Source organism: Takifugu flavidus, chromosome 21 (genome assembly GCF_003711565.1).
Source record: "Takifugu flavidus isolate HTHZ2018 chromosome 21, ASM371156v2, whole genome shotgun sequence".
Classification (NCBI taxonomy): Eukaryota; Metazoa; Chordata; class Actinopteri; order Tetraodontiformes; family Tetraodontidae; genus Takifugu; species Takifugu flavidus.
In genome coordinates this window covers 4,327,630-4,349,965 of record NC_079540.1, presented here as the reverse complement: position 1 = coordinate 4,349,965, position 22,336 = coordinate 4,327,630, and the positions used below count along the sequence as shown (strand labels likewise).

Below are 22,336 nucleotides of genomic sequence, written 5' to 3'. Positions count from 1 at the left end.
TTTCAAGAGGTGTAGATTTTATTTATAGAAGTAATAACTGTACAGAATGCTTTATTTTTGACCCATTACAAAGAGTCAGTATAATTCACTCCACTCATCAATGATGCTGCAAAGCTTTTTGTGCAAATAAAGATGGGCTTTCCACTAAAAAGGCATGGGCCAAAGTTTAAATGAATGAAAGCAATTTTAAAGATGCTGACATCGCACAAAATCTACTCCAGTGTATCATCCACAGCCCTAAAAGTGGTTTGCAGATTATTAAATAGTGAAGATTTGACAGGTGACGGCACTAGTAGCAACAACCACACAAATAAATAGAAAAAAAAATGCGTCGCTGATCTGTACTAGTTGGTAGATAGTTGCACGTAAATGACACAAGAACCTTTTTCTGTATCTTTTTCAAACACAGCTTTGCAAAAGTGCCTTAAAAACCATGTCTTTCCCAAATATAGCTACAGATTATCTACCAACATGGTGTAAATCGGTTGTTAAGAACAGAGTTAGCATCTACACATTGATTTTATTTTTCTGAAGAGCTTTTACATCACAACAGGAACAAGAATCAGAAAAAAACCCTTTCTCTGGACTGCAGTGCTTAATTCTACCTCTGAGAGGCGCTGTCACTCAAGCCAACTATTTACAAATGCAGCTGAATTACACTAGATTGTGTCATCCTGGGGAGCTTAATACATCTTAGAAAAATACTCTGGAATAAAGCTAACATAAGAGATTTGAAGTGATTTTTGTGTCTTTTTTTTTTTTTTGCATAAATGTGAAAGAAGGCCATCACTGGCTAAGGCTTTTGGAGAAAAGACAAGAGTCCCTCAGTAACGTCAGTCCTGGCTGTGGTCAATATCATCCCCCATCACCATGATGCAGTACTTTCAAAACAGTGTTTCGATCGTATCCGCCGTCACTCTTGTTGCTAAAATGGGAAGATGAGAGGATGTTAGACACGATGACATCAACAGAGCGCAGTTACAGGAAGACACGTAATGAGTTTTCAGGCCTAAATAATCGAGTTACTGGGACGAGATCACAAGATTCTGGTTATGGCCAGCTGAAGCACATGCTTGTGCTCTTATGTTGTACAAAGAAACAGGCCTTGAAAGGCAACGTTGGACCCTGTACAAGATTGTGCAGAAGTTAGCATTTTGCTTTCTCATTTCTTCCAGTCAGCTGAAGCTTGTTATTGATTTGCCTCGTCACTGGATCATGGCTTTAACACTCAGCGGGCTGAAACACACTGATGCAGAAAATGATTTCTGCTTGGATAACGATTGAAAACTGGTGCTTACTTGTTGTTTCTGGAGACGTCATCGCTCTCGCACGTTGCCTCCCTGCATTTTCATCAGTCTCACAGCCCTTTGCCGAGTAGATCAGGCGTGTTGGTGAAGAACCGATACACCCTTGACTTGGTTTTCTGGCTACTGGTGGTGGGACTTTTTCAGACTTCAACCCGCCATTGGAGATGACCTTTGACTGATCAGACAACTGCATCAGCTCAGCCGCTAAACTTTGCTTCAGGCTTGCCTGAGCCTCTGGAGAGGAGGAAGCGGAAGTCTCTATGACAACCTTTTTTGTGCTCCTGGAGAAGATAAAGCTGGCAGTAGAGGCGGGGGACTTATGCAAGTCATAGCCTTCAGGCAATTTCAGGGACAGAAAACTCTGTTCACCAGCACAGCCCTGAGCGGATGGTCTCACACCCAGCAGGGATGGAAGACCATCTCTTAGAGACATTGCGGCTGTTTTCATACGTATGGCTTCTTGTAATCGCATGGAAGGAGCGCTAAGCTGCACAGTAGATGTTTTTCCTGATAGTGGTGGAGATTTTACAGAGAGAGACTTGCGGATGGGCTTTTGTGGGGTGCTCTGTGGTCCAGGGATGGCAACTTGGTAATTTTCTGTAACTGCATCTCCCTGGGCTGTTGACTTGTCCTCTGAAGGGGCAATTATCTGCTCTTCAGTCATGCTAACTGTCCTGAGACGAACCATCTGAAGCAGGGAGGGGGTGACAAGAGGGATATTAGCATCTTCTTTGGGAATAGGTGCACTCTTGTGGCGGCAAAGAAGGTCCTTACTCCTAGTATCCCAATTTGATACACCGGGCTGCCTTCGGAAGTTAACCCCATGGGTTAAATTCTCTGCTGGCAGCGGGGGTGCTAGTGGGGCATTACCTGAAATTTGGGAACTCAAAGGAGAAGGAGCCTGATTTTCATATTGCTGACAGTCGGGCACAGAACTGGGTGGAACTGAAGCAGATCCTAGGTTCTCTGGTTTTATAACAGGTGTAAAATCCACAGATGGAGGTGGAGCTCTGTCAGAAACAGACATGTTTTGGAGACATGTTGAAGAAATGTCATTCCCAACATCACCTTCCAAACATGTCAGGGCATCCCCTGGTCTGACATCAGCTATGCTTTCTGGAACCACAGCGGGGAGATCTGGAATGTTGTCATGGATGGATCTCTCAGCCTCATTTGAGCCCTGAAGTGTCTGCCCAGAATCTGTTGGTTCTGTTGAGCCTGAGATAGAATAATCCATCATATCCGTCACCCTGTCAGTCATGAAGGGTGGAGGAGGAGGTGGAGGAAAATCCACCTCATCTCCCCCATCAAAAACCGACTCCCCTTCCAAAGGAGGTGGAGGAGGTGGCCAGGAGGAATCTGCAACATGGACATCCTCTTGTACATCTGACGGTTTGCCTTGTGGTGGTGATGCTGATGGAGGTGGTGTCTGTCTTGATGGAGGAGGTGGAGGTGGATTCACTGGGGGAGGAGCAGGCGATGGTGTGACCAGGGTAGGAGGCATTTTGCTCGATGCAGCCTCACTCTTGTCCATCCCATTTTGGCTGTATGCCCCCCTGACTGTCATCCCATCCTGTGAGGAGGTTGTCTGGGCCTCAGCTGGGGTAATGACATCTACTGCAACACCGCTGCTCATTTCTTGCTTTGTTCCATCTGCTGGGGGCTCTGTTGACATCACATCTTCTCTCCTCCATGCAATATTGGGTTTTTTCATTACAGGTGGGGGACCTTTTTTCGGACCGATCTCTGGACTCACCGGTTCTTTAATTATATTGCTACTTCCCTGTCCCTGTGTCTGAACACTTGCTTCCACCTTCTCTTCAGTTGTTGGAAATTCTGTCTTTTCTAGCTCCTTGTGATAACCTTCAGGATCGGTTGTTGTTCGTGTCACGTTAAGTTCTGTCAGCTGCGTTGAGACACATGAGTCAGCGGATATTGGTTTATTGACCGAAACCTGCATCTGTTCTTTGTTTTTGGTCTGGGTTCCAGCCGGTTTTACCGCAATATCCAGTGTCTTTGCTGGTTTCTGCGGTGCTCTGCTGAGATTTGGGCCGGGTCCACAGAGGAGGTCAAAACAACGCCTGCTGTGAGTCCAAACCTCTGGTGGAGGAGGACATGGTGCTTTTACTTTTGGAGGGGATGGGATGTCCAGTAGTTCTTTGACGTCAATCAAAGATGAAGAAATGGTATTTGCAGAGATCTCTGTGGCAGCAGTAGTTGGTTGTAATCCTTTTGGAGGCAAGCTGGGACTACATCTGGCAACATCTTGATTTAATGGTTCTGAGATACTAGACGATAAAGATGTCAGCGAGGAGGAAGGAGAATCCGCTGAGGATGAGGCTCGAGAGACTGATCTCTCTGGTTTGGCTGGTTTCTTATTCTGTTTGTCAGGGGAAGCCGGGGAGATCCCTTTTGGAGAAAGCGTTGGTGTGCCACTCTGACTGGAATATCCACTGGAAGGAGAAATGGTGCGTTCAAATTTACCCTCTTCTGGGAGCATTTTCTGTGGCGAAGAGTTGTTAGATTGGGTTGCTCTTCCTCCCTCATTACAAGAGGATGGGGTGGGGCTCACAGGACTGGAAGAAGCATCTACATGGCTGGACCCATTGGAGTTTGTTTGGATTGTACCGCTGCCTCGAGAGACCCTTTCAATTTTATTGTTTGTTTCAATACTGTGTATTCCATTGGCTACCTCTCCAGACCCAGTACCACTCACCACTGTTCTTTCCACCAGAATTCGTCCATTACTCCTGATCTTGTTATTGTGCAGAGAATTTGTTCTCCGGGGAGGTGCTGGTGGCTGCTTATTCTTCATAACTGACAGACTCCTTGCAAAATTCAGTTTGGACTTTTCATCTTCTGCAGTAGCCATGGACCCAGAAAGACCAGACTCAGATCCTTGATCTGTAACACTTTTACTACAAGAGCTATGGCTGCTTACCATGCTTAAAGAGCTATGGAGAGTAACAGGGTCTTGGTTTCCAGTACTTTGCCCCCTATGGCCTTCCTGCCCATTTTGGTGCTTTTTCAATGAGTTATCCCCAGGTGTGGCACCAGGTGTCACACCTGGGGATAATGGGGAGGAGTTTGAAAAAAGGGTCTTTGAAGACTCTGACTTGCTCCAGTTTGACTCTGAAATGGACGTTGTTGAATCCTGGGAATTGTCAGTTTGGGACCCTTCAGCCTCTGACCTTCTAGACAACAAAGGGCTGATTGATGAGTCTCTGGATGTCAGGCTGGTTTTGCTTACAGTACGGACACTGCTGCTATGTTTTATACCATTTCCAAATGGTCGGCTGCTGCTCCGATCAATTTCTATTACTTCGATTGAGGCTGGCAAGACAGCATTAGGAATGATTGTTGACAGGTAGGCAGCCTGAGGAGATATGGACATCACTGGACCCTAGGTCAAACAGAAAAACAAGGGTTTCAAAGGCAAAGCCAAAAAGATGGTAAGCAACGAGATTCATAATGTCCAAAAACAAGGAACTGATTTACTTGAGGTTCCTGAAGGAAGCTAAACAACATTGAAGTAGATAAGGAGGAAGACGAAGACATGCCAGGTACAGCAAGAGATTTGGGTCTCAGGTTTAGGTGGTTGAAATGGGACCCGAAACCAGACTGGTCCGAAGAGTGATCTTCGTGGTACATTTCTCCCATGTGTTTTCTCAGCAGCTGTTCATCTTTGGTTGCCTGCTTTGGTACAAATGAGGATATCGAGCATGAAAGATTCTCAAACTGTTTATGGATATTTAGAATTATGGATATATGAATCGTTTCTGCAGAGCTCCTTACCTCCAGTGATGAGAGGTGGACCCTGGCTCCCCCTTTCTTTGCTACTGGATTCTCGCCATCAATCTCAGTAATAACAACACCTGAGTGGCTGTTTGTGAGTGGTTCATCTTGATTGTGGTGCTGAGCTTTTTGAAAGCTTCTGTGCAGTGCTGGAAACAGGAAAAATGTCTTTATATATTTACCATGAAGGACACATGATACTGTATCTATGGCTTTAGGATGACGTTTGGATATACCAAGTTCTTTCTGAACTTGGTTGGGAATGCCCATGATGGTGGTCCTCCTGTTCCTCTTCTTGCTCTTGTCTAACCTTTTAACTGAATTCAGCGGCTTGAAGGTCGACCCTGAGGGAAGAAGAAATCACATTTTTGCAATGCAAACTACTCGGAGCAGGGAGGAAATCTAAAACACAGATTCTGAAGCCCAGCAAACATTCCGGTGTGGTTGCCTCTGCTGCCGTCTTGTGATGCTTAAGAATGCATGAGCCATAAAAAAAGTGCGTGCCTGTGTTCCTTTTTCTTTTATTGCACACCAAATCTGCGAAACCACCAAGCAGCTGAATATGGGACGAGTGTGCAAAATGAGTCACTCTTGACCACTCATAAAACTGCAAATGCCAAAGGACAAAAGCTCAAAATGCATTCACGGACAGATTGTAACTATGATGAGCTCCTATTTTCAGAAGACTGATGAGATACGGATGCTTCCTTTCCATGTCTTTCCTCCAGTCTACTCGTTTACCTTGGCGGGTGAGCACAGGCCTGGTGGAGACTATGGCGGTATCAGTATTCCCAGTGATGGACCTTGACTCCGGAGAGCAAACTCCGTCATTTGAGCTGATATCTTGCTCCGGACGTGGAGTATCTCCAGACTATAAGGGACACACACATACAAACACACACAGGGGGTTTTAATGCCATAGAATACTTGGCTACATAGGAAGGTAATGCTTCAAAAAAATAGGTCATTCCCATATAACTTACAACAACACTGTCATCATCGGGGAAATTCAGTCCATTCTTGTTTTCTATCAACCACAAAGAACACATCACAAGTTAAATATAGCTCATCTATTACTGCGTCTTCTGTAGTTTGATGTCTGACCTTCTTGCTGTTGTATCTTGAGTCCCTCCTGGGCCTCAGAGTGCAGGTCCTCCAGGTATTGAGGCCTGCTACCTTCAATAAAAACATTCTCCTGGTAGTGCTGCGATGCTGTGTAGTGCACGGCCAACCTCTTCTGGTTCTCAGCCCCCTTCAGCCCAGCTGTAATGGGAAAAGCATTGGGGAAAATGAGAGGCCAACTCAAATGTCCATTTTCTCTTAATTAGTTCCATTCTTTCATTGCCAGTCTTTACTTATGCTTAACCCCGCCAAGGTGACATCACCACTCAACAGATGTTCCTTTGCCATTTATCAGCTTTACGTCCATCCTCCACACCTTCACCCAGCATGCCCGTGATTTGCTCTGTGCACCTGTGACCAGCAAAATCTCCTGAGATGAGCCATTTGGTGGGCAGATATCCCAGGCTCAGCAGACTCGCCGCACTAAGCACTAATCTGCAGAATCTCTCTCTCTCTCTGACTCTACAGTGGATTGGATAAGCTGGATTGTCTGTATTTAAAGATGCCGCTGCCACCCCCCCTTCCAGTGTGAGAACTGTGGTGAGTGTAAACGAAACCAGTGCAGAAGGACATGAAGAAGAAGAAGAAGTTGTAATGTAGCAGATTATGTTTTACAGAGTGGATAGATGTTTCTCATCACATTATCTGGTTCGTTAACACTGTGCCACTGTAGACATACTGTACAGGCCTGAGTGTAAGCTACCCGCCTCTCTCTTGCCACATTGGCACATCTGAGCTAGCACAGGTACAATGGCCTCACCTGTGTGGAACTGTGGGAAAATCGCGGGTCAACTTGAGCTTGGTCGGGCCTGCCTGATGCAATCCAGGAAGCTGACACAAATATCTTTACGCAGCACTGAGCAAAATGCTCAGATTTAAGGTGTAGTCTTAATTAACTGGTAAAGCAGCCACGGATGAGATTCCGACAGACCCCGTGGGAGGTTTGGGGCTTTTGGTCGATTTAGACGATTGTCAAGGAAGCCAGATAAGCTTTTCATCTCATTAGAGAAGACCCCCGTAAATTGCTTTGACCGCTAATTACTGCATGCCACAGTGACCCACACAAAATCAGCGATTTAGGATCCATTTTTGCACCAAGGCAAATATATTTTACGGGCTGGTCAACCATAAATGTAAACTTTTACAGGTATTTTTGGTGCATTTAGCACCGTCTGCAGCCTAAAGTCAAGGCTGCAGCCCGATACGCTCCTCGATGCGAGTCAGAACTCACCCTTCTTTTTGAAGACGGACAGCAGAGAGTGGAAGCTCTTCAAGTAGACCACCATCCCTACAGCAATGCCATGGCACATACATCCAAAATCAAACTACAAATAAAGCAACAGTCCACGATGATAAAAATCCAACTTTCGAGAGTAAAAATAACTGTATGGTGGTACTTCTCTTTGAGAAATGCACAACAAGGAGAGCAAAAGCAGGCTGGATGCCTCTGCAGGGACAAGTGCACAATAAGCTCTGCTTCCAGCCAGGCAGCCTGCACCAGCTGCCTTATCCCTGAGTCTGATACCCTCACTCCCCCCCCCCCCCGCTCGCTTCCTCTCTCTATTGCTTAATTCATGCTCTATTGTCAAATGAAGACCTCCTCATCACCACCAGCAAACCGGCTGTCAAAATTTGGCAATCAGGGATTCACCCACACCCCCATTTTGTGAGTGCAGACCAACACGTGCGGCTGTGTGCACACATAATGCACTTAAGTGTGTCCTGCTTAACTCTTTCTAAGTCTTCCTTGAGGACAGTTGAGATCCAAAAGAAGCGAAACATGAAAACTGGTGAGGGCTTATACAGAAGATAAGTGTTGGCTTCAGAACTGAGGGCAGTTTGTTGAATGTAGCCCTCAACTCTATTTCTGATGCTGTCATTTCCTTAATGAAAGCCCTCAGCAGCCATCTGACACTCTTGTGTCCTCATTTCAGGACGTCTTGGGTGATAGTTTGACAGCAGAGGTTGGGTCCTCGCAGTGAAAAAACAAAAATGCCACTTCACGGCCTTTCTAGCTCTGGTGTCATCTCTCCTGCTCCATGCCCTTTACATCTTTCTATTCCTCTGTTTTCCTCATCCTGTCTGCCCCCCAACACACACACACACACACACACACACACACACACACACACACACACACACACACACACACACACACACAGATTCACAAAGGTTTGAGTTATAAATAGCTGTACAGGCCCAACATTGCAGCTTCAGTGTGTGTGAGGCGGTGACGAGTCTCTGATTGCATGCTAATGTTTCCTGACAAGCTGCAGAGGGGATGAAATACAACACCAACTTGTTTAATAAATTCCCTAAATAAATACAATATGATGCTTCTCCTGCAGGGAGCCAGGATTATTTCCCTGCTAAAGAAGCACCACTGGTTCTCATGAGTTTTAATCTGGTGCTGACTCCTCCTGGGCCACAGGGCAAATACCCTCAAATACCCTCATCCTTGAATTACAGAAATGAATGGAATCCCCCTCAACAATTTACAGTCAAATCAGTGTATATGACATTTGTTTTAGAGGTGAAGGAGAGCAGTTTTAAACATGGGAGTCCAGCCAAAGGATTAATCCTGCATGTGGCCCAACCTGCCCAGCTCTTCACTTAATGGTACCTCGCTCCACAAAGTTCCTTTCCATCTGTCAACAATCATCTTTGGTTTTTCTCTTTCACTTATTTTCCATTTCACCCAAAACATCTGATGAAACTAATCCCGTTTATATGAATCATTAAAATGTGGCTCTACAGGTTCCAAATAGCCTTTCTCTAAAATAAATCCACTCAACATCCCAGTCCCCTCATGGAAAACCGATAATAAAAGAGCCAAGTTTGGGGATCTGTGGCCCAGCCTATACAACCCCCCTGTTGTTAACCAGGACCCCTCATATCAATATTCATTAGAGGGCCTAAAGAGACACCATCTGGTCTTGGGGGAGAGGGCAGAGGGGAGCGACGCGCTTGAAAAGCTTTTGATCACACAACCACACCATTCCACCAGAGAAGCAAAATACCCCCCCCCCCCCCCCCCCCCGCCCCCCAAAATGGTAACTTTGTGCTAATGTGCATTTCCAAAAGATTAAAATAAGCAATTCCTGGCTGCTAATTGGGCCTGTGGCCTTGCTTAAATATAGAATTCATTGTGCTGAGATAACATCATAAAGCAACTGTACCAAATGGCTGAGTTATTTCGGTGGACCAGGACCCACAGTTAACAAAAAGAGGCCCGTTGGAGTGTCAAAGGACAAAGAGCACACGCGCCAATGAAGAACTTCACAAAACTGATTTATTACTTTCTTTAGGTGGAATCAGACAGAGCACATTTTAACGTGGTTTCCTATTAGGTTAATATAGGAGCATCAATTAATCTCTCTCATTAGGATCTGTCTTCTCTGTCTTTATTGGTTCTCAGTTGATGGGCTTCTTGTCCTGTCCTCCCAGTTCCTGCCTCTGTAATTAAACCTCATGTGTCTCACCTGTCCCCACTTATTCCAGTGTATTTAAACCCTCCCTCTTCTACCCTCTGATGCCACACAGCTTTTTGGAACAGTTATTGGGTTTGAATGTCGGTTTCTTTCTGTTATGGACTTGTTTGCTGATTTTGACAGGTGTCTGGTACTAATCTCAAAATCTGGAGTCCTGTTTATTTGACATCTCTATGTTATAGTCCCAAAACTCCCCTAGAGAGCGCTGCAGAGATCAGTACGTGAGGGTGGGCCCACCGATCAACATACAAACAGGCTTAATTATACTGATGCCAGAGGGACAAGCAGCTAAATGTGATATATAACTTAGAGGAATGACCAAACCCAGACTCTGCTGCTATTCCGTTCATATACAAACTTATTGTAAATTAGCTGTTATATCCATTAGCTCATCTGTTGTCCTCAGCTCAACCTCTGGCCAGAAGACAGGAAAAACAATTGGAATGTTAAAAACGAAGCAATTATTTGTTCGAAACCCAGAATCTAGTTCCCTGAGACAGTTTGATATCAATGCCTGGTCATGCAAAAGTACATTAAGATGCATTTAAACACAACAGCCTGCGTGACCATGGCGATATTCTGGGCTCTTTTCCATCCCAGGAGGAGCAGGTAGTAAAGATGCCAGAGTACTGGAAAGAAAAAAGGTCGACATGTGATGAAACCTTCATCTTACTCGACACACCCATGAACACACACACACACACACACACACACACACACACACACACACACAGAGTCACCGAGACTTTTGCTGTTCCCCTGATTTGTATTCCAGGGCCTCTCTGGTGGGCCTGATTTATGGAACCCCCCTTGTTGTATTAAGGAAGAGTGTTGCTAACATGCATCCAGGGCAATATTTCATGCACTGTGTTATGATAATATCTGGCACCGCACCCGGTGAGCGAAACACGAACTGTTAGATTAGAATAATTTGCTTTTGTTTCCCAACCAAATGGAGAGAAGGCCAACGGGCTCCCTCAAGGCATGGTGGGATGACGAGTGTGACAAAGGGGAGGACATAAATCACCGGACGCTCTTTCATCACATCTCATGATTGGACTGAATTTCTGATTTCCTGTGGGGGGCTTAGAGAGCAAGTAGGATAAAAAGGGAAGAGAGGTAGCAGTTAGAACAGACATCAAACGGAGGACAAAGAGGGGAAAAGTAGGACGAGACAGGGAGGAAAGATGGTGGTTGGTTTGTGCGCAGAGTTTTGGGTTTATACAGAAGGTGAAGGTGCTAGTGATGATCCATTAAATGTTGGGGTGGACGTCTGGACAGAACTGCTGGAGGTCAGTGGAGCCAACAGTCACCAGAACCCAAAGCTGTGCTCACTCGTGGGGGAAACAGGCAACCATTTTAATTCTATGAACAGCATTTATGGGCTACAACAGGCGCACTCAGAGATGAAGGTTGGGGCTTCTTGGTTAATGTCCCGTGCATTAATTCGGACGTCTCCTTAGATGAGACGCTCCTGTCAGGCTGGTGTCTGTCACACACACCCACAGGAGTTCTCAAGAGACCTCTGCTGTGTTGCTACTTTAGAGAAGCACCAGTTAGACATTGGTAACTAAAAGAAAATGCAAATTTTTGCATCGTAAAGTGAGTTTTACTCAATATTCATCCACCTGGCGTCCGTTAACTGCCACATAATCCCGATATGGAGCCAATCAGAGGTAAACCACATTTACCTGGATGTCACAGAGGTGCACTTCAATGACCAGATTACTGCCGCCATGTTGGAAAGCTCCACTGTATCGGTTCTCCTGAGCCACGTGCTGCCACGCCGCGGTAACTTCTGCATTCTGACGCCGATCGCACTTGCGGACACGTCTGCAGAGACTTCGCCGCTGCAACACCCAGCGGGGGTGAATAGCAGCACCTGTCACTCCTTTACGCGTTATCCTCCTGTGCCTCGATCCTTCTTCTTCAAGCTTTCCCTTCCTGATAAGGGGATTTTGGGTAATTTCCCTCAAGGTGGGCGAGAGTTTATTTTCCCTCCTTGTCACTTCAAATTAAAAGCTTTTGGTGAGCCAAACTGAGCACTCTGTAAACATAGATAAAGATGTGAATGGCTTAGAGCGGGGACACAGTGGGCCCTCTGTTTGCTGCGATCTTCCACAGCTCAGAAGCAAGATAATAAATCTATTTGTTGCCAAATTGCCGTGGGAGTGAGTTTAGGAGTCCCCCGGGTCACCCTGGAAAATTAGAGGGTACGAAGAGAACCAAAGGCCTCCAGACAAACCGCCATGAGAGCCGGGTACCAGTGTAACGCTGCCGCAAAAAGGGCCTCAAATTATTTCGTGCACGTTTCGAGGACGGGCGCCAGGAACCTGAAATAAACCCCAGTAAGGGAACATCAGCCTGCACTTCAGACAAAGCAGTTCCATGAAGGTGGGTTATTGGGTAACAGCTGGAATGAGGGAAAAGTGCTGTGCTGCAGGTTATTTGAGGGTATGTTCCAGACGTGCCAAATGGTCTTGTTTAGTATGATTGATGGGTTGATGAGAGGCCCACAGGTTGACCTCACAGACGAACAGGACAGGACAGGAGCAAGGCCTTCAAGACTGTCATTTCTTAACTAGCTGGTTTTAAATACAGCAGGTTGTTATTTACCAGGGGAGGTTCGGTGTTACTCAGTTAGAATAAGCTTTAAGCAGCCTTTGCTGGCTCTGACCACTCAAGTATCACACTGATAATCCTAATTTATTGGAAATCTTTTATATTATTCCACGTTTAAACCCAGCGTGACCATTTTACAGCTGCTATAATGGCATCAAATGACCCATTCTGGTTTTAGTCTCATGAATCAAAACACACACAGCAGCATTTGACTTTTTCGACCCCCCTAAAATGTCATTTACATCATTTCGTGCTCTCCTTCTAATTCGTGGAGTTTGTAAAGACGTCCAGACATTCCTTCCCGGAGACAATCGCCCCTTGTTCTTTGCTGTACATGGCCTCTCTGTCCACTATAATGGATTTAAACTTTGTGCGATGAAATGCTGACTCACGGGAAATGGATATCGAAGCCTTGTAACGACCTGAAATACAACACTGGGCCTTTCTGCCGCTGAGGAAACAGCCAGGCTCCTCCTGAGGTGAGGGGCAAGCAGGCAGATCGACAGCCTTAAGTGAATTTGATGATGTGTCATCTGAGTCACACGGAACACATTAGCCCTGAACTGATGAACCCTGTTTTCATCGCACGTGTAACAAACAGACAAACATACTTAAATAAATTAAAAACAGCTACACTGTGCACGGAGAAATATGCAGACGCCTTTATTTTGGCCTCCTGTTCAAAGGAAGCATCTCATTCTGCTAATCTGGGGAGCAGAAACTCCCACCCCTCATCCCATTATACACGGCCAACAAACTAATCCCCACTCTGGTAAACAAGTCCAGACCATTTTGACACATTTGTTGTGAAAAAGCACAGAAAACGTGCAGGGAAGCCGCATTCTGAGATGCTCGTAATGGACCTGAAAAAGTCTCGTGCGAACAGTTTGATGCACCCACGCCAGAGAGAAGAACATCAGACAAAACTAGATCTGGGGCTGAATAATGACCCCTGAATAATGACCTTTCAGACGGAAAGCTGCAAAATGGATGCTGTGCATGTGTCGACAGTCCAGCCTGCGCCAGCGATGATGCAGGAAACATGCTTGACCCAATACAGAATCATCTGAACACCCTGTCTCCATGACGATACAGTGACGGTGCAGCGTTCCATTCAGCAAGCAAGATGCCTTGACCTCGTAGTTAAGGCCCGGAGTTCGGACACGAGATGCTGTGGTTTTGGGATAGATCCTGAGACAATTGTTGAGAGTCTGGAGCTGAAATCCTGAAATTCTGAGCCACATTTAGCAGCAGGGAATGAAGACTGACCATAATTACACGCTGCTATACAGGGAGAGGATGGAAGAGGAGAAACCCTCCGGCACAACAGGACAAGAGGTCACAGGTGAAAAAATGATGGCCACAATTAAAGCCAAGAGGAACAGGGCACCTTTAAGACAACTGCTGTGAACAGATACATTAGATAACTGACAGAGAGTGAAGGAAAGGAACAGAGATGCTGATTCACTGAAGGGAATGAGGATTTCTGTGTGTTTCTACAGATATCAGCATACGTAGAGCAGCCAGGAAGAGCAACAGGACATAAAAGAGCGAGATGGGAGTAGGAGGGGTAGAGAGCGCGGTTGGAAAATCATCTTTTTATCCTACTGTGTTGCCTGGTCTCTCTGCGGGGAATCAGAGGCGCGCAGTAAATGAAGATCTTCAAAGGAGAACCAAGGCGAGAGCATCTTAGCCCAGCTTACAGAAATCAAAAGGCTTAGACGAGCCTTAGCCAGCGAGATAATGGAATATGGAAAATCACACCCTGCACAAGACAAGCCGTTACCAATACTGCAGGAAAGATCTGCTGTCGGCCTCGTCCCTGAATTATGCATGACCCTGAACAACGTGCTGTCTTTTTTCCTTCCCACCTTTAGCGTGAGTTTTAAAAATGTCTCATCCGATTCCTTAATTCTCTCACCAGTTGCAGTTGTTAGTTTTACTCGGTGGGTGATTTTGATGCTGTGGTTTAAAACGAGGAGGGTGACATCAATGTGTGTGCGTGACTCCCTGCAGATGCAGTAAAATCTGAGATCACGCGGAGCTAAGATCAGCCGCTGGAACCTCCACATCTCCGGTTAGCATCATCGCTAACAAGTTTTATGCAAATATTCAAGGGTCCCTCAATGACCTTGAACAAGAAAACTGCAGGTAATTAACCTCCTTGTGTGACATCCAGTTGATTCATAACTACATTTTCAGCGACGAGCCAAGGACACTGGTGAGGTTTTCTGGTTTTGGAACCTTGCCATAACGCTTATTGGACGAGCACAGACAGGGGTCCAGTTCACCGAGTTTGTGCGCTCCTGTAGCTACACAGACACATTTTCTGTGCATGTTGCTCGCGAATCGACAACGTGGACGCAACTTTGAGGGCCGCTGCGTCCGGAGGCAAAGCTTCCACCCTAACAGCTCCTCGGTCGGGCTCAATTCTGGCATTTTTGTGGCACCAAAGTAGCCAAATAAAAGTGACTAAAAATAAAGGAATTTGGAAGAAAGAGAAGTTGTTGGTTTGCGTGCTGGACGGCTGCCCATGCGTAAGGAGATTGTCTGGAATGCAGGAATGCATTCACACCCCGAGTGGCTGAATAAACTCCCCGTGAACGTGGCAGAGGAACAGAAAACGGCGCGCCGACCCATCGACCACCCTTAGAGAAGATTCGACTGAAACATCGTTCGCAGAACCAGCTTCATTATGTTGAACGCACACATAAACAATACAACAGAAGGCTGTTGATGAGCAGCATTCAAGTGCAACTCCGGCAATTTGGTTGGAAACCATGGCAACCAAGGTTTGTGGTGGACGACAAATGCATCTGCATCAGTTCTTTGAAGGAAAAAAGGAGGAAGAAAGATGTAAAACACATGTTGAATCTAAGAACCTTTGTTTAGAGCTCTGTTTTAAATTTTCAAACAGGTCAAAATGGAGAAGATGTGAGTGGATGTCAAAAGTTGTTTATTAAGTGCTGTTAAAAACCATCATAATCACGAGCAAACATAGTTTAAGGGCTCGAGCTGGTTCCAGTTAGCTTTCTGTCAACATGAAAATAGAAGCGATGCACGGAGGAAGAGGTCATTTGTGCACGAGGCGCCGCCTGAGAAAGAGAAACCATCAACACTCACAGAGAGATTATCGGGGAATCTCTCTGTGTCTGCGTTAAACCTGTTTGCCTGGTGCTTTTTGTCGCTCCGGGGACTTTTAACAGAGACGATGATCACCGTGAGACAGACCACACCGCAGGTCACAACACATGCAATTACAAAGCAGTTCAAAAGGACACATGTGGGTAAAACTGTCTTAAAAGGACATTTCTAGGGAGTCCTGTCCCAACGTGCAGGCTTGCATATAATAGCTGAATAAGTAGGATTCATCAACACAAATTCCTGTTTCCTTCAGCACTAAAATTATCCAGCGTTGTCCTTAAGGGTTTCTCTTACCTGTCTTCACTTTGTCTCGACGTCCAAACAGCCAGGAGCCTTTAGATTTGACCCTCTGTGAGCTGGTGGAGGAGCGCACAGGTGAGTTTTCCTCAGTCTGGACTTTCTTTTTAGCCTGTATGCTGTTCCCCATCTTGGGGCGATCCTGGGAGCCCCTAAAGGGGGTCTGACATCTCTTCGCCCTGCAACATTACATCAGCGTCCCTTCTGCGGCGTGGAAACGCACCCTGAGTCAGTGGCAGCTCGGCTTCTCCTGAATCCCTCCGGCCAGCTCCTGAGTTAAACCCTCGCAGCTGAAATCACGACACACACGTGCAGATCTGAGCCGGAGAGGCGCTCAGATCGGTCCTGACACACTTCCAGTCCCGCAACAGCTGCTGGAGCAACATCAGCATCCAACGCTGACAAGCTCACTGCCAAGCATACGGGTGTGTGTGCGTGCGTGTGTACGTGTGTGTGTGCTCGAGTGCTTGTGTGTGTGAAAATGCCCCTCCCACCCCTCCCAGATCACTGAGCTCAAGAGCCAAGCCTTCACGCTGCTCAGCTGAGAATTTACAATGTTCAAAAGGAGGGAAATAAAAACACACCCACACAAACAGACACACACACACACACACACACACACACACACACATACAAATGGTCCACATGATGTGCACACTTTTCACGCTTGGCTGACAATCTTGAGTTGCTGCTAATTTTTAATCAGTTGTCTTTTTTATTGCAAACATTTGTAAGCCAAGCTGACAGATGCCGTCACGGCCCGGCTGCGAAGGAGAAACAGATTCCTGTCCAACAGCAGATGGATAAACCACAAGGAGAGAAGGAATTACCACCACAATGCTCCACAATTCAGATAGTATTTACAGGTGTTGAGCGACTTTCACAAAAAAAGAAGAAGGAAAAGAAAACCAAAGAAGAAGACTCTGTAATTATCAGTTCATGCTCAGCGGATGCCCCACAATGGTGATGGATTCTGACGATGCTCCCAGAGCCGGTGGATCAATATCAGTCGCACAGAACTGGGTCAGAAGGCACAAGAACACTGATTTATTACAGAGAACAGAGGAGGTGAGGGAGGAGAGAAGGATGCTCATGCTCATGGTCATTGCGAACACATTCCCTCCCATCCTCCACCCCAACCTCTCATCTGTAAAGATGATAAAAAGCAGATTTATTAACTGTGTCAGATGGAAGATTTTACAATTTTTATAGAAGAAGGTTTCTGGATGGAAATAGGAGTGTGATGGGGATTTCCTAACGTGTATATGGCTGCATTTCCATGACAGGAAGAGATCTGACAGATGTGAGAGGGTGAAATCACTCCTGCAGAGTGTAAACGGATCTCGAGGAGAGATGCTGCCTCTTCATGCAGCGGCACCAGCACCACACCCTGTATGTTCGTGCTGGTAGAGTACAGCTGTGCATGTGTGTGATGCTCTGTGCTCACCTTCTGGCTGCAACACAGCATGTCAAAAATGCCCCAGATACATTAAAATGGGGCGTAAACAGAGTGGTGTGCTGTTGATGAGGGGAATTTCAGTGGCTGCTGAATATTGATCAGGAGAGACAACCTGCAGGTTCAGTCTGTGTGTAATCTAGATTAGAGAGGATCCGAGGGCAGAGTGAGACTGCAGAAAGGATGTTAATGGATGCAATCCATAAAACATGTTTGCATTTTTACATTTAGCCTGCACGTTCGAAACAGCGCATTACTCCCACCTAGTGGCAGGAAGTGTAATAACACTTTTGAAGGAATTTATTTTCTCTGACACCAGGTTGACCCCAGTGTGAGAAGTTTTAGAAGTTACAGTTTTGCAATAAAATCAGCACAACCTCTTCACAAGCTTCAGGTGTGCACCATGTGACAAGGTTTTCCCTTGGTACTTGACTGTATAGTAATTATTCATCACATTTGGTGGCAGCCTGGGAGTCATAGTTCTTATTTTTTGTTGGTGGTGCAATCATCATGAGACACAAAGCCAGAAAAGGTCAATCAAATTGAACAGCCGTGAACGCGGGAGACCAAGGTCGACGGGTCATTTGGACATATATGGGCCAGAGTCATTTTACACCTTGTTGACTTTGTCATTTGAGCGAGGAGGCAGCTGGAACAGGTAAACAAAACTCAACAGGTGGATTACAACAACTTATGTAACTGGAAACACACAGTTAAGGGGAAATTGGTTGTATATCCATTTATATACAGACTCCCACTGCTTCAGTCCCACATTAATGTCTTCCAGCTGTCTCCCACCCCCCCACCCCCCACCAGCCACATCAAAACACACCATAGTCTGTAAAGAAATGTGGTACTTCTACATCCATAAACATTATCTCTGGGGGGAAGCTTCAGATGTAAACCCGTCCTACGATCATGCAACTTATGATTGTGCGTGTTATTAACCTGGCTTTTTGAAATATGTCGCAATGATGCAAATTGACTGGCATTAGCTGCAGAAAAGTCCTTGATTTTCCATGTCATCATGCTAGCATCTAGAGTTTCCAATGAGTACTCGGCCACAATGCGTACATCCTCACACTGAACATGACCGCAAACACTGTTTAGGCTTCACTCCATCACAATCAGACTCCATTGTCTCACTGCCACAGCGTCTCAACGGCGTTGCCTGGGAGACGTTTACCTCCCCTCTGCGGCTTTAGCTCTACGGTGACAGGTGAGGGTTGGAAGTATCTGCTTACAGGCAGGTAAAATTACCTCACATTGATGTGTGTGTGTGTGTGTGTGTGTGTGTGGGGGGGGGGGGGGTTGAATGATGTTGACAGAAAACGCTGCACAGTGGCATTAAACTTTCACACCCCTCCCTATGCGCTGCATACATTTCTTTACCTCCCGCTCACGACCTTCAGACCAAATTAAAGGGGCCCTGGCTCGTAATAGAAATAAGACTCTTCTATCAGTTAAACAGCCTCTTTGCTGTTCCATCAGCCTGCCAGGTCTGTAATCTGCACCACACTTTATGAAGCGCACACCCCCTGATGTGGCTGTGCAGGCAGGAAATCCTAACACGGGTTATAGTTGCGGCCCAATAACAAAATACACTCATAGGGGTGATGTCACGGATGCTGGAAAGAACGACTGCACACATGGATGCGCACAGGGAACGGCGCGAAATGACCTCACAGCTCAAACAGGCTGCGGCCAAAGAAGAGCTGTGCTGAACAAAGCAGCTACGTTGGAAAGGGGGGTTCACGCTGTGCCCGTGTGTGTGTTTGTGGAGGTGATGTAATGAGCGCCTCCGCTGGGCCGGCGCCGCCCTAAGCCGGGCAATATGCGGCCGACCCACCAACGCGGAATCACGCTGTGATACGGGGTTGCGTCGGGTCGTGCACAGCCCTGAGGATGTTCGCACACAACTGGGTTTAAACACACTGATTGCACAATAATAAGGGGTGAAGACAAACACGCCCAGAGGACTGCTGAAAAGAGGCTATTAAGTAATTTGAGAAGTAAATGAAAAACAGCAATATGCAGTCATGAGTGGGCAAAGAGAGCGACTGGCGTGTGTGCGTGTGCGCATGTATGTGTGTCATTAAGTTGCTCTAATTAAAGAAAAAGTGTGTGCACCCTCAGAGTCCTCTGAATGTTGAAAGGGCCTTTGTGATTCGCTGTAATCTCTCCTCTTCATCGCATAACTCTGGGAGCTAGCTGGCATCAACGCTGCCACACACACACACACACACACACACACACACACACACACACACACACACACACACACACACACACACACACACACACAAACAGATACTCTTGCACTTTGGTGTGTTGTTATCTTGTGTGTTCCTTTCAAGGACACTTAGATTACTTGGTGACTTTAAACTGCCAGCAGGGGGCGACAAGAGCAGATTTACTTTGAATACTGTCAACATGCTATCAGGTCGCTGCAGAAAACTAAATTTAATGTCTGATGATGGCGATTCGTGAGTGAACTGGTTGGTCCCATTTAGTGTTTTATACAGAATTTACAAAAAAATGATGGGGCGAAAGATAATTAGAGACCTTAGAATGGTACAATGGAGTAATTTATTTACCTGTCCCGCATTCAGCAATGATTATTTATACATTTGTTTGCGTTCACATTTCCTGCTGCTCATCACATTGACATTAAACCCAATGTTTGTAACGACTGGCGACCTCTACCGATAAAAACAGATTACAAGATTTAAAAAAAACAACACACCAAATCTTGACTAAATCAGAGAACAAAACAGCGAACAAAAGGAGAGACAAATAATATCAAAAGCAGAATATGGTCATAAGGGCGACGGAATGTTCCCACACATTTTTTTTGTACAGTCCTTATCCACATCCTTTGTTGGGAATTATTAGCCCTAGTTAGTCTTTGGGTTCAACACGGAGTCACTGTTGGCGATCCAGTGTTAATAGTTCGCAGAAGACATCATCAAAGGCTGTGGTTAGGCATAAAAACCCTGTTCTGAAGTTCTGAAGGACAATAAATCTGCATTTCTCAGAGCTGTTGGACAGTTACTACAGTAACACATGCAAAGATGGAGGGGAAAAGGGATGGCTTTAGGGGTGGAACAACCCCAGGAAACAGGGACTTTGGGTAATCTCTGTGCTGCCAACCAAGAAAACGCATCAGTAAACACACGGAGGGATCAGACCTGCGCCGCTTCATGCACGCGTGTGCGTGAAACTCGTCCAGAGTTGTCAGAAAATGCAAAGGTGCCAAAAATGTGGCTTCAACAGGTCGATACCTAAGCAGTTCGGAGTATGAGCACCTTATTTGACGTGTTGTGATTGCGATGAACGACTTCTACATCACAGACAGCAGCACCAGAGGAGTGCGTATCACATCGCACTGTGAAATCCAAGACGGCGGCCAAGCTTCAATTCTTGACAAGTCGGGTATGAATGTAAAAAATATTCGACTGTCAGTTTGTTACATTAAACATATTACTGAAAATTCCCTTCTGTTTGGACCTGCACCGCTAATATTTACATCTGTACAGCTGTTTTCCCTCAACAGAAAGCTCAGCATATCCTGAGTTAGCTTCTATATGCAAACCAGTCAATTAGCAGTTGCTAAAGGTATCCATGATTTGGGTCATATAAGATCGTTCTTAAAAATCACCTGACTTTCATTTTGGTTGTTTTGAAATGCTCAACAGAAGCAAAACACAGTAGCTGAATTAGAAACCACAAAACAATTAGCTTAACTATGCCAAAGGTCAACATGGGCAGTTATGACAGTCTGTGGGTTTCACAATCAGCTCAGCTATTCCTGAACATAAATAATCTGAAATTGGACACAAATGCCAAAACATTTCAATGAATGTTGCACGTTGCACTTAATTAGCGGTCAGAAAAACCTGAAATTGCAACGAAAAATGCTTTATTTAGCACAACCCTGAGTCAGCACCGCCACCACCAACAAGACTATTGGCTAGAAAACGCCCCAGATTTAAATTATATATATATTGACTCACCCACCTTTTGCATGTTCTCGGTTCTGAAGTCCCACTTTAGCATCCATCCCACCAACAACCACGTGCCTCAACCCGTTACTGATGCTCTTCTTTTTTCGGTTCCCCTTTAGCCAGCTGAACGCCTGCCCCAGGGAGCCTCCTGACTTCTTCTGCCCGCGCTGAGCCCTCGCCTCCCTGGCTAAGACCTCAGAGATGTCCCTGGGCACCAGGTCGCCTGTAGACCTCCTCCGGGACATCCTGGAGGATCTGGGTGCGACGCCTCAACCTGGACGAGCGTGTCCTCTGTCTGGAACGATGCTGACCTCGGTCAGAGTGTCTATTCTTCCTGTCTGTCTCCACCTGGGACAACAGTGAGACCAGCAGGATGAGTGAGGGAAAGGGTGAGATAGAAAGATAGAAAAGTGAGGCATTTGATACTGGAAATAGAAGCGAGGGAAACGCTACCATCTAAAATCTCCCTGGACCTCCACCCTGTCTTTGCATATACATGTACATGTGTCTGACATGTGGTTCACATCAGCAAAAATGTGTCCGAGTGCACGAGAGAAGAGAAAGAAGCTCGGGTCAGGTATTAGAAGTACAAAAGTACGCTTTCTGTTTGATCCAGACAGATGTGAGAACAGAGGTGGATGAATTCATGTCAGTTTAGCTTCGCAAAATGTGTAAAAATCCCCGTAAAATGGTGCAACAGGACAAAGCTGGAAACTTACTCAGAGCGCGCTGTCCTCTCCTCCGCTCCCCTCTTCTCTCTCTGGCTGAGAACAGCTTTGCAGTGTGTGTGTGCGTGTGTGTGTGTGTGTGTGTGTGTGTGTTTAATGCAGTGAATGAAGCTCCATGCTCGCTGGAGTCCCTCCCCCTCTATGAGAGCGAGCCTCTCCTCCCACCTCTGTTAGAAATTAGCCACACCAGTTTCAGCTTCCCTGGTTGTTTCTCCCAGCACTCCAGACGGCTGGGATCTAGAATTTACCTTCACTGCTTGAGTCCTCGGAAGTTCCCTACCCCGGTCTCCATTGTTCCTACCGTCCTTTACGGGGATCAGGTGCAGTCAGTCCAACCTCCCGCAGCAGAGCAACCTTTTGGCCTCCC

The 22,336-nt window shown here is 46.1% G+C and overlaps 1 protein-coding gene across 7 annotated transcripts; it reads right to left on the bottom strand.

Annotated features, from left to right (window-relative positions):
* On the bottom strand, positions 1–22,106 carry kiaa1522 (KIAA1522 ortholog). Of its 7 annotated transcripts, none has more exons than XM_057020080.1 (10): positions 21,961–22,105; positions 21,255–21,589; positions 6,207–6,365; positions 6,086–6,129; positions 5,844–5,973; positions 5,339–5,446; positions 5,103–5,251; positions 4,806–5,003; positions 1,299–4,710; positions 1–925 (listed from the first exon to the last, which is right to left on the bottom strand). In XM_057020080.1, the coding sequence occupies exons 2-10, from the start codon at positions 21,484–21,486 to the stop codon at positions 885–887; spliced, it is 4,473 nt and encodes a 1,490-aa protein (XP_056876060.1). In that variant the 5' UTR covers positions 21,487–21,589; positions 21,961–22,105; the 3' UTR covers positions 1–884. The 7 variants fall into 7 exon arrangements, with proteins under 7 accessions (XP_056876060.1, XP_056876061.1, XP_056876064.1 ...); XM_057020081.1 differs by having other exon boundaries at positions 4,806–5,000; XM_057020084.1 differs by lacking the exon at positions 21,961–22,105 and having other exon boundaries at positions 21,251–21,373.
* Between the last annotated feature and the right edge of the window lie 230 nt (positions 22,107–22,336).

Excerpts from the sequence above, each read along its gene's own strand:
- kiaa1522 (XM_057020080.1), bottom strand. The coding sequence starts at position 21,486 with ATGTCCCGGAGGAGGTCTACAGGCGACCTGGTGCCCAGGGACATCTCT. Across the intron at positions 5,447-5,843 it reads GCCTGTGCTCACCCGCCAAG|GGTCGACCTTCAAGCCGCTG; the intron begins GTAAACGAGTAG and ends TTCTTCCCTCAG. Across the intron at positions 4,711-4,805 it reads GCTTCCTTCAGGAACCTCAA|GGTCCAGTGATGTCCATATC; the intron begins GTAAATCAGTTC and ends TGTTTGACCTAG.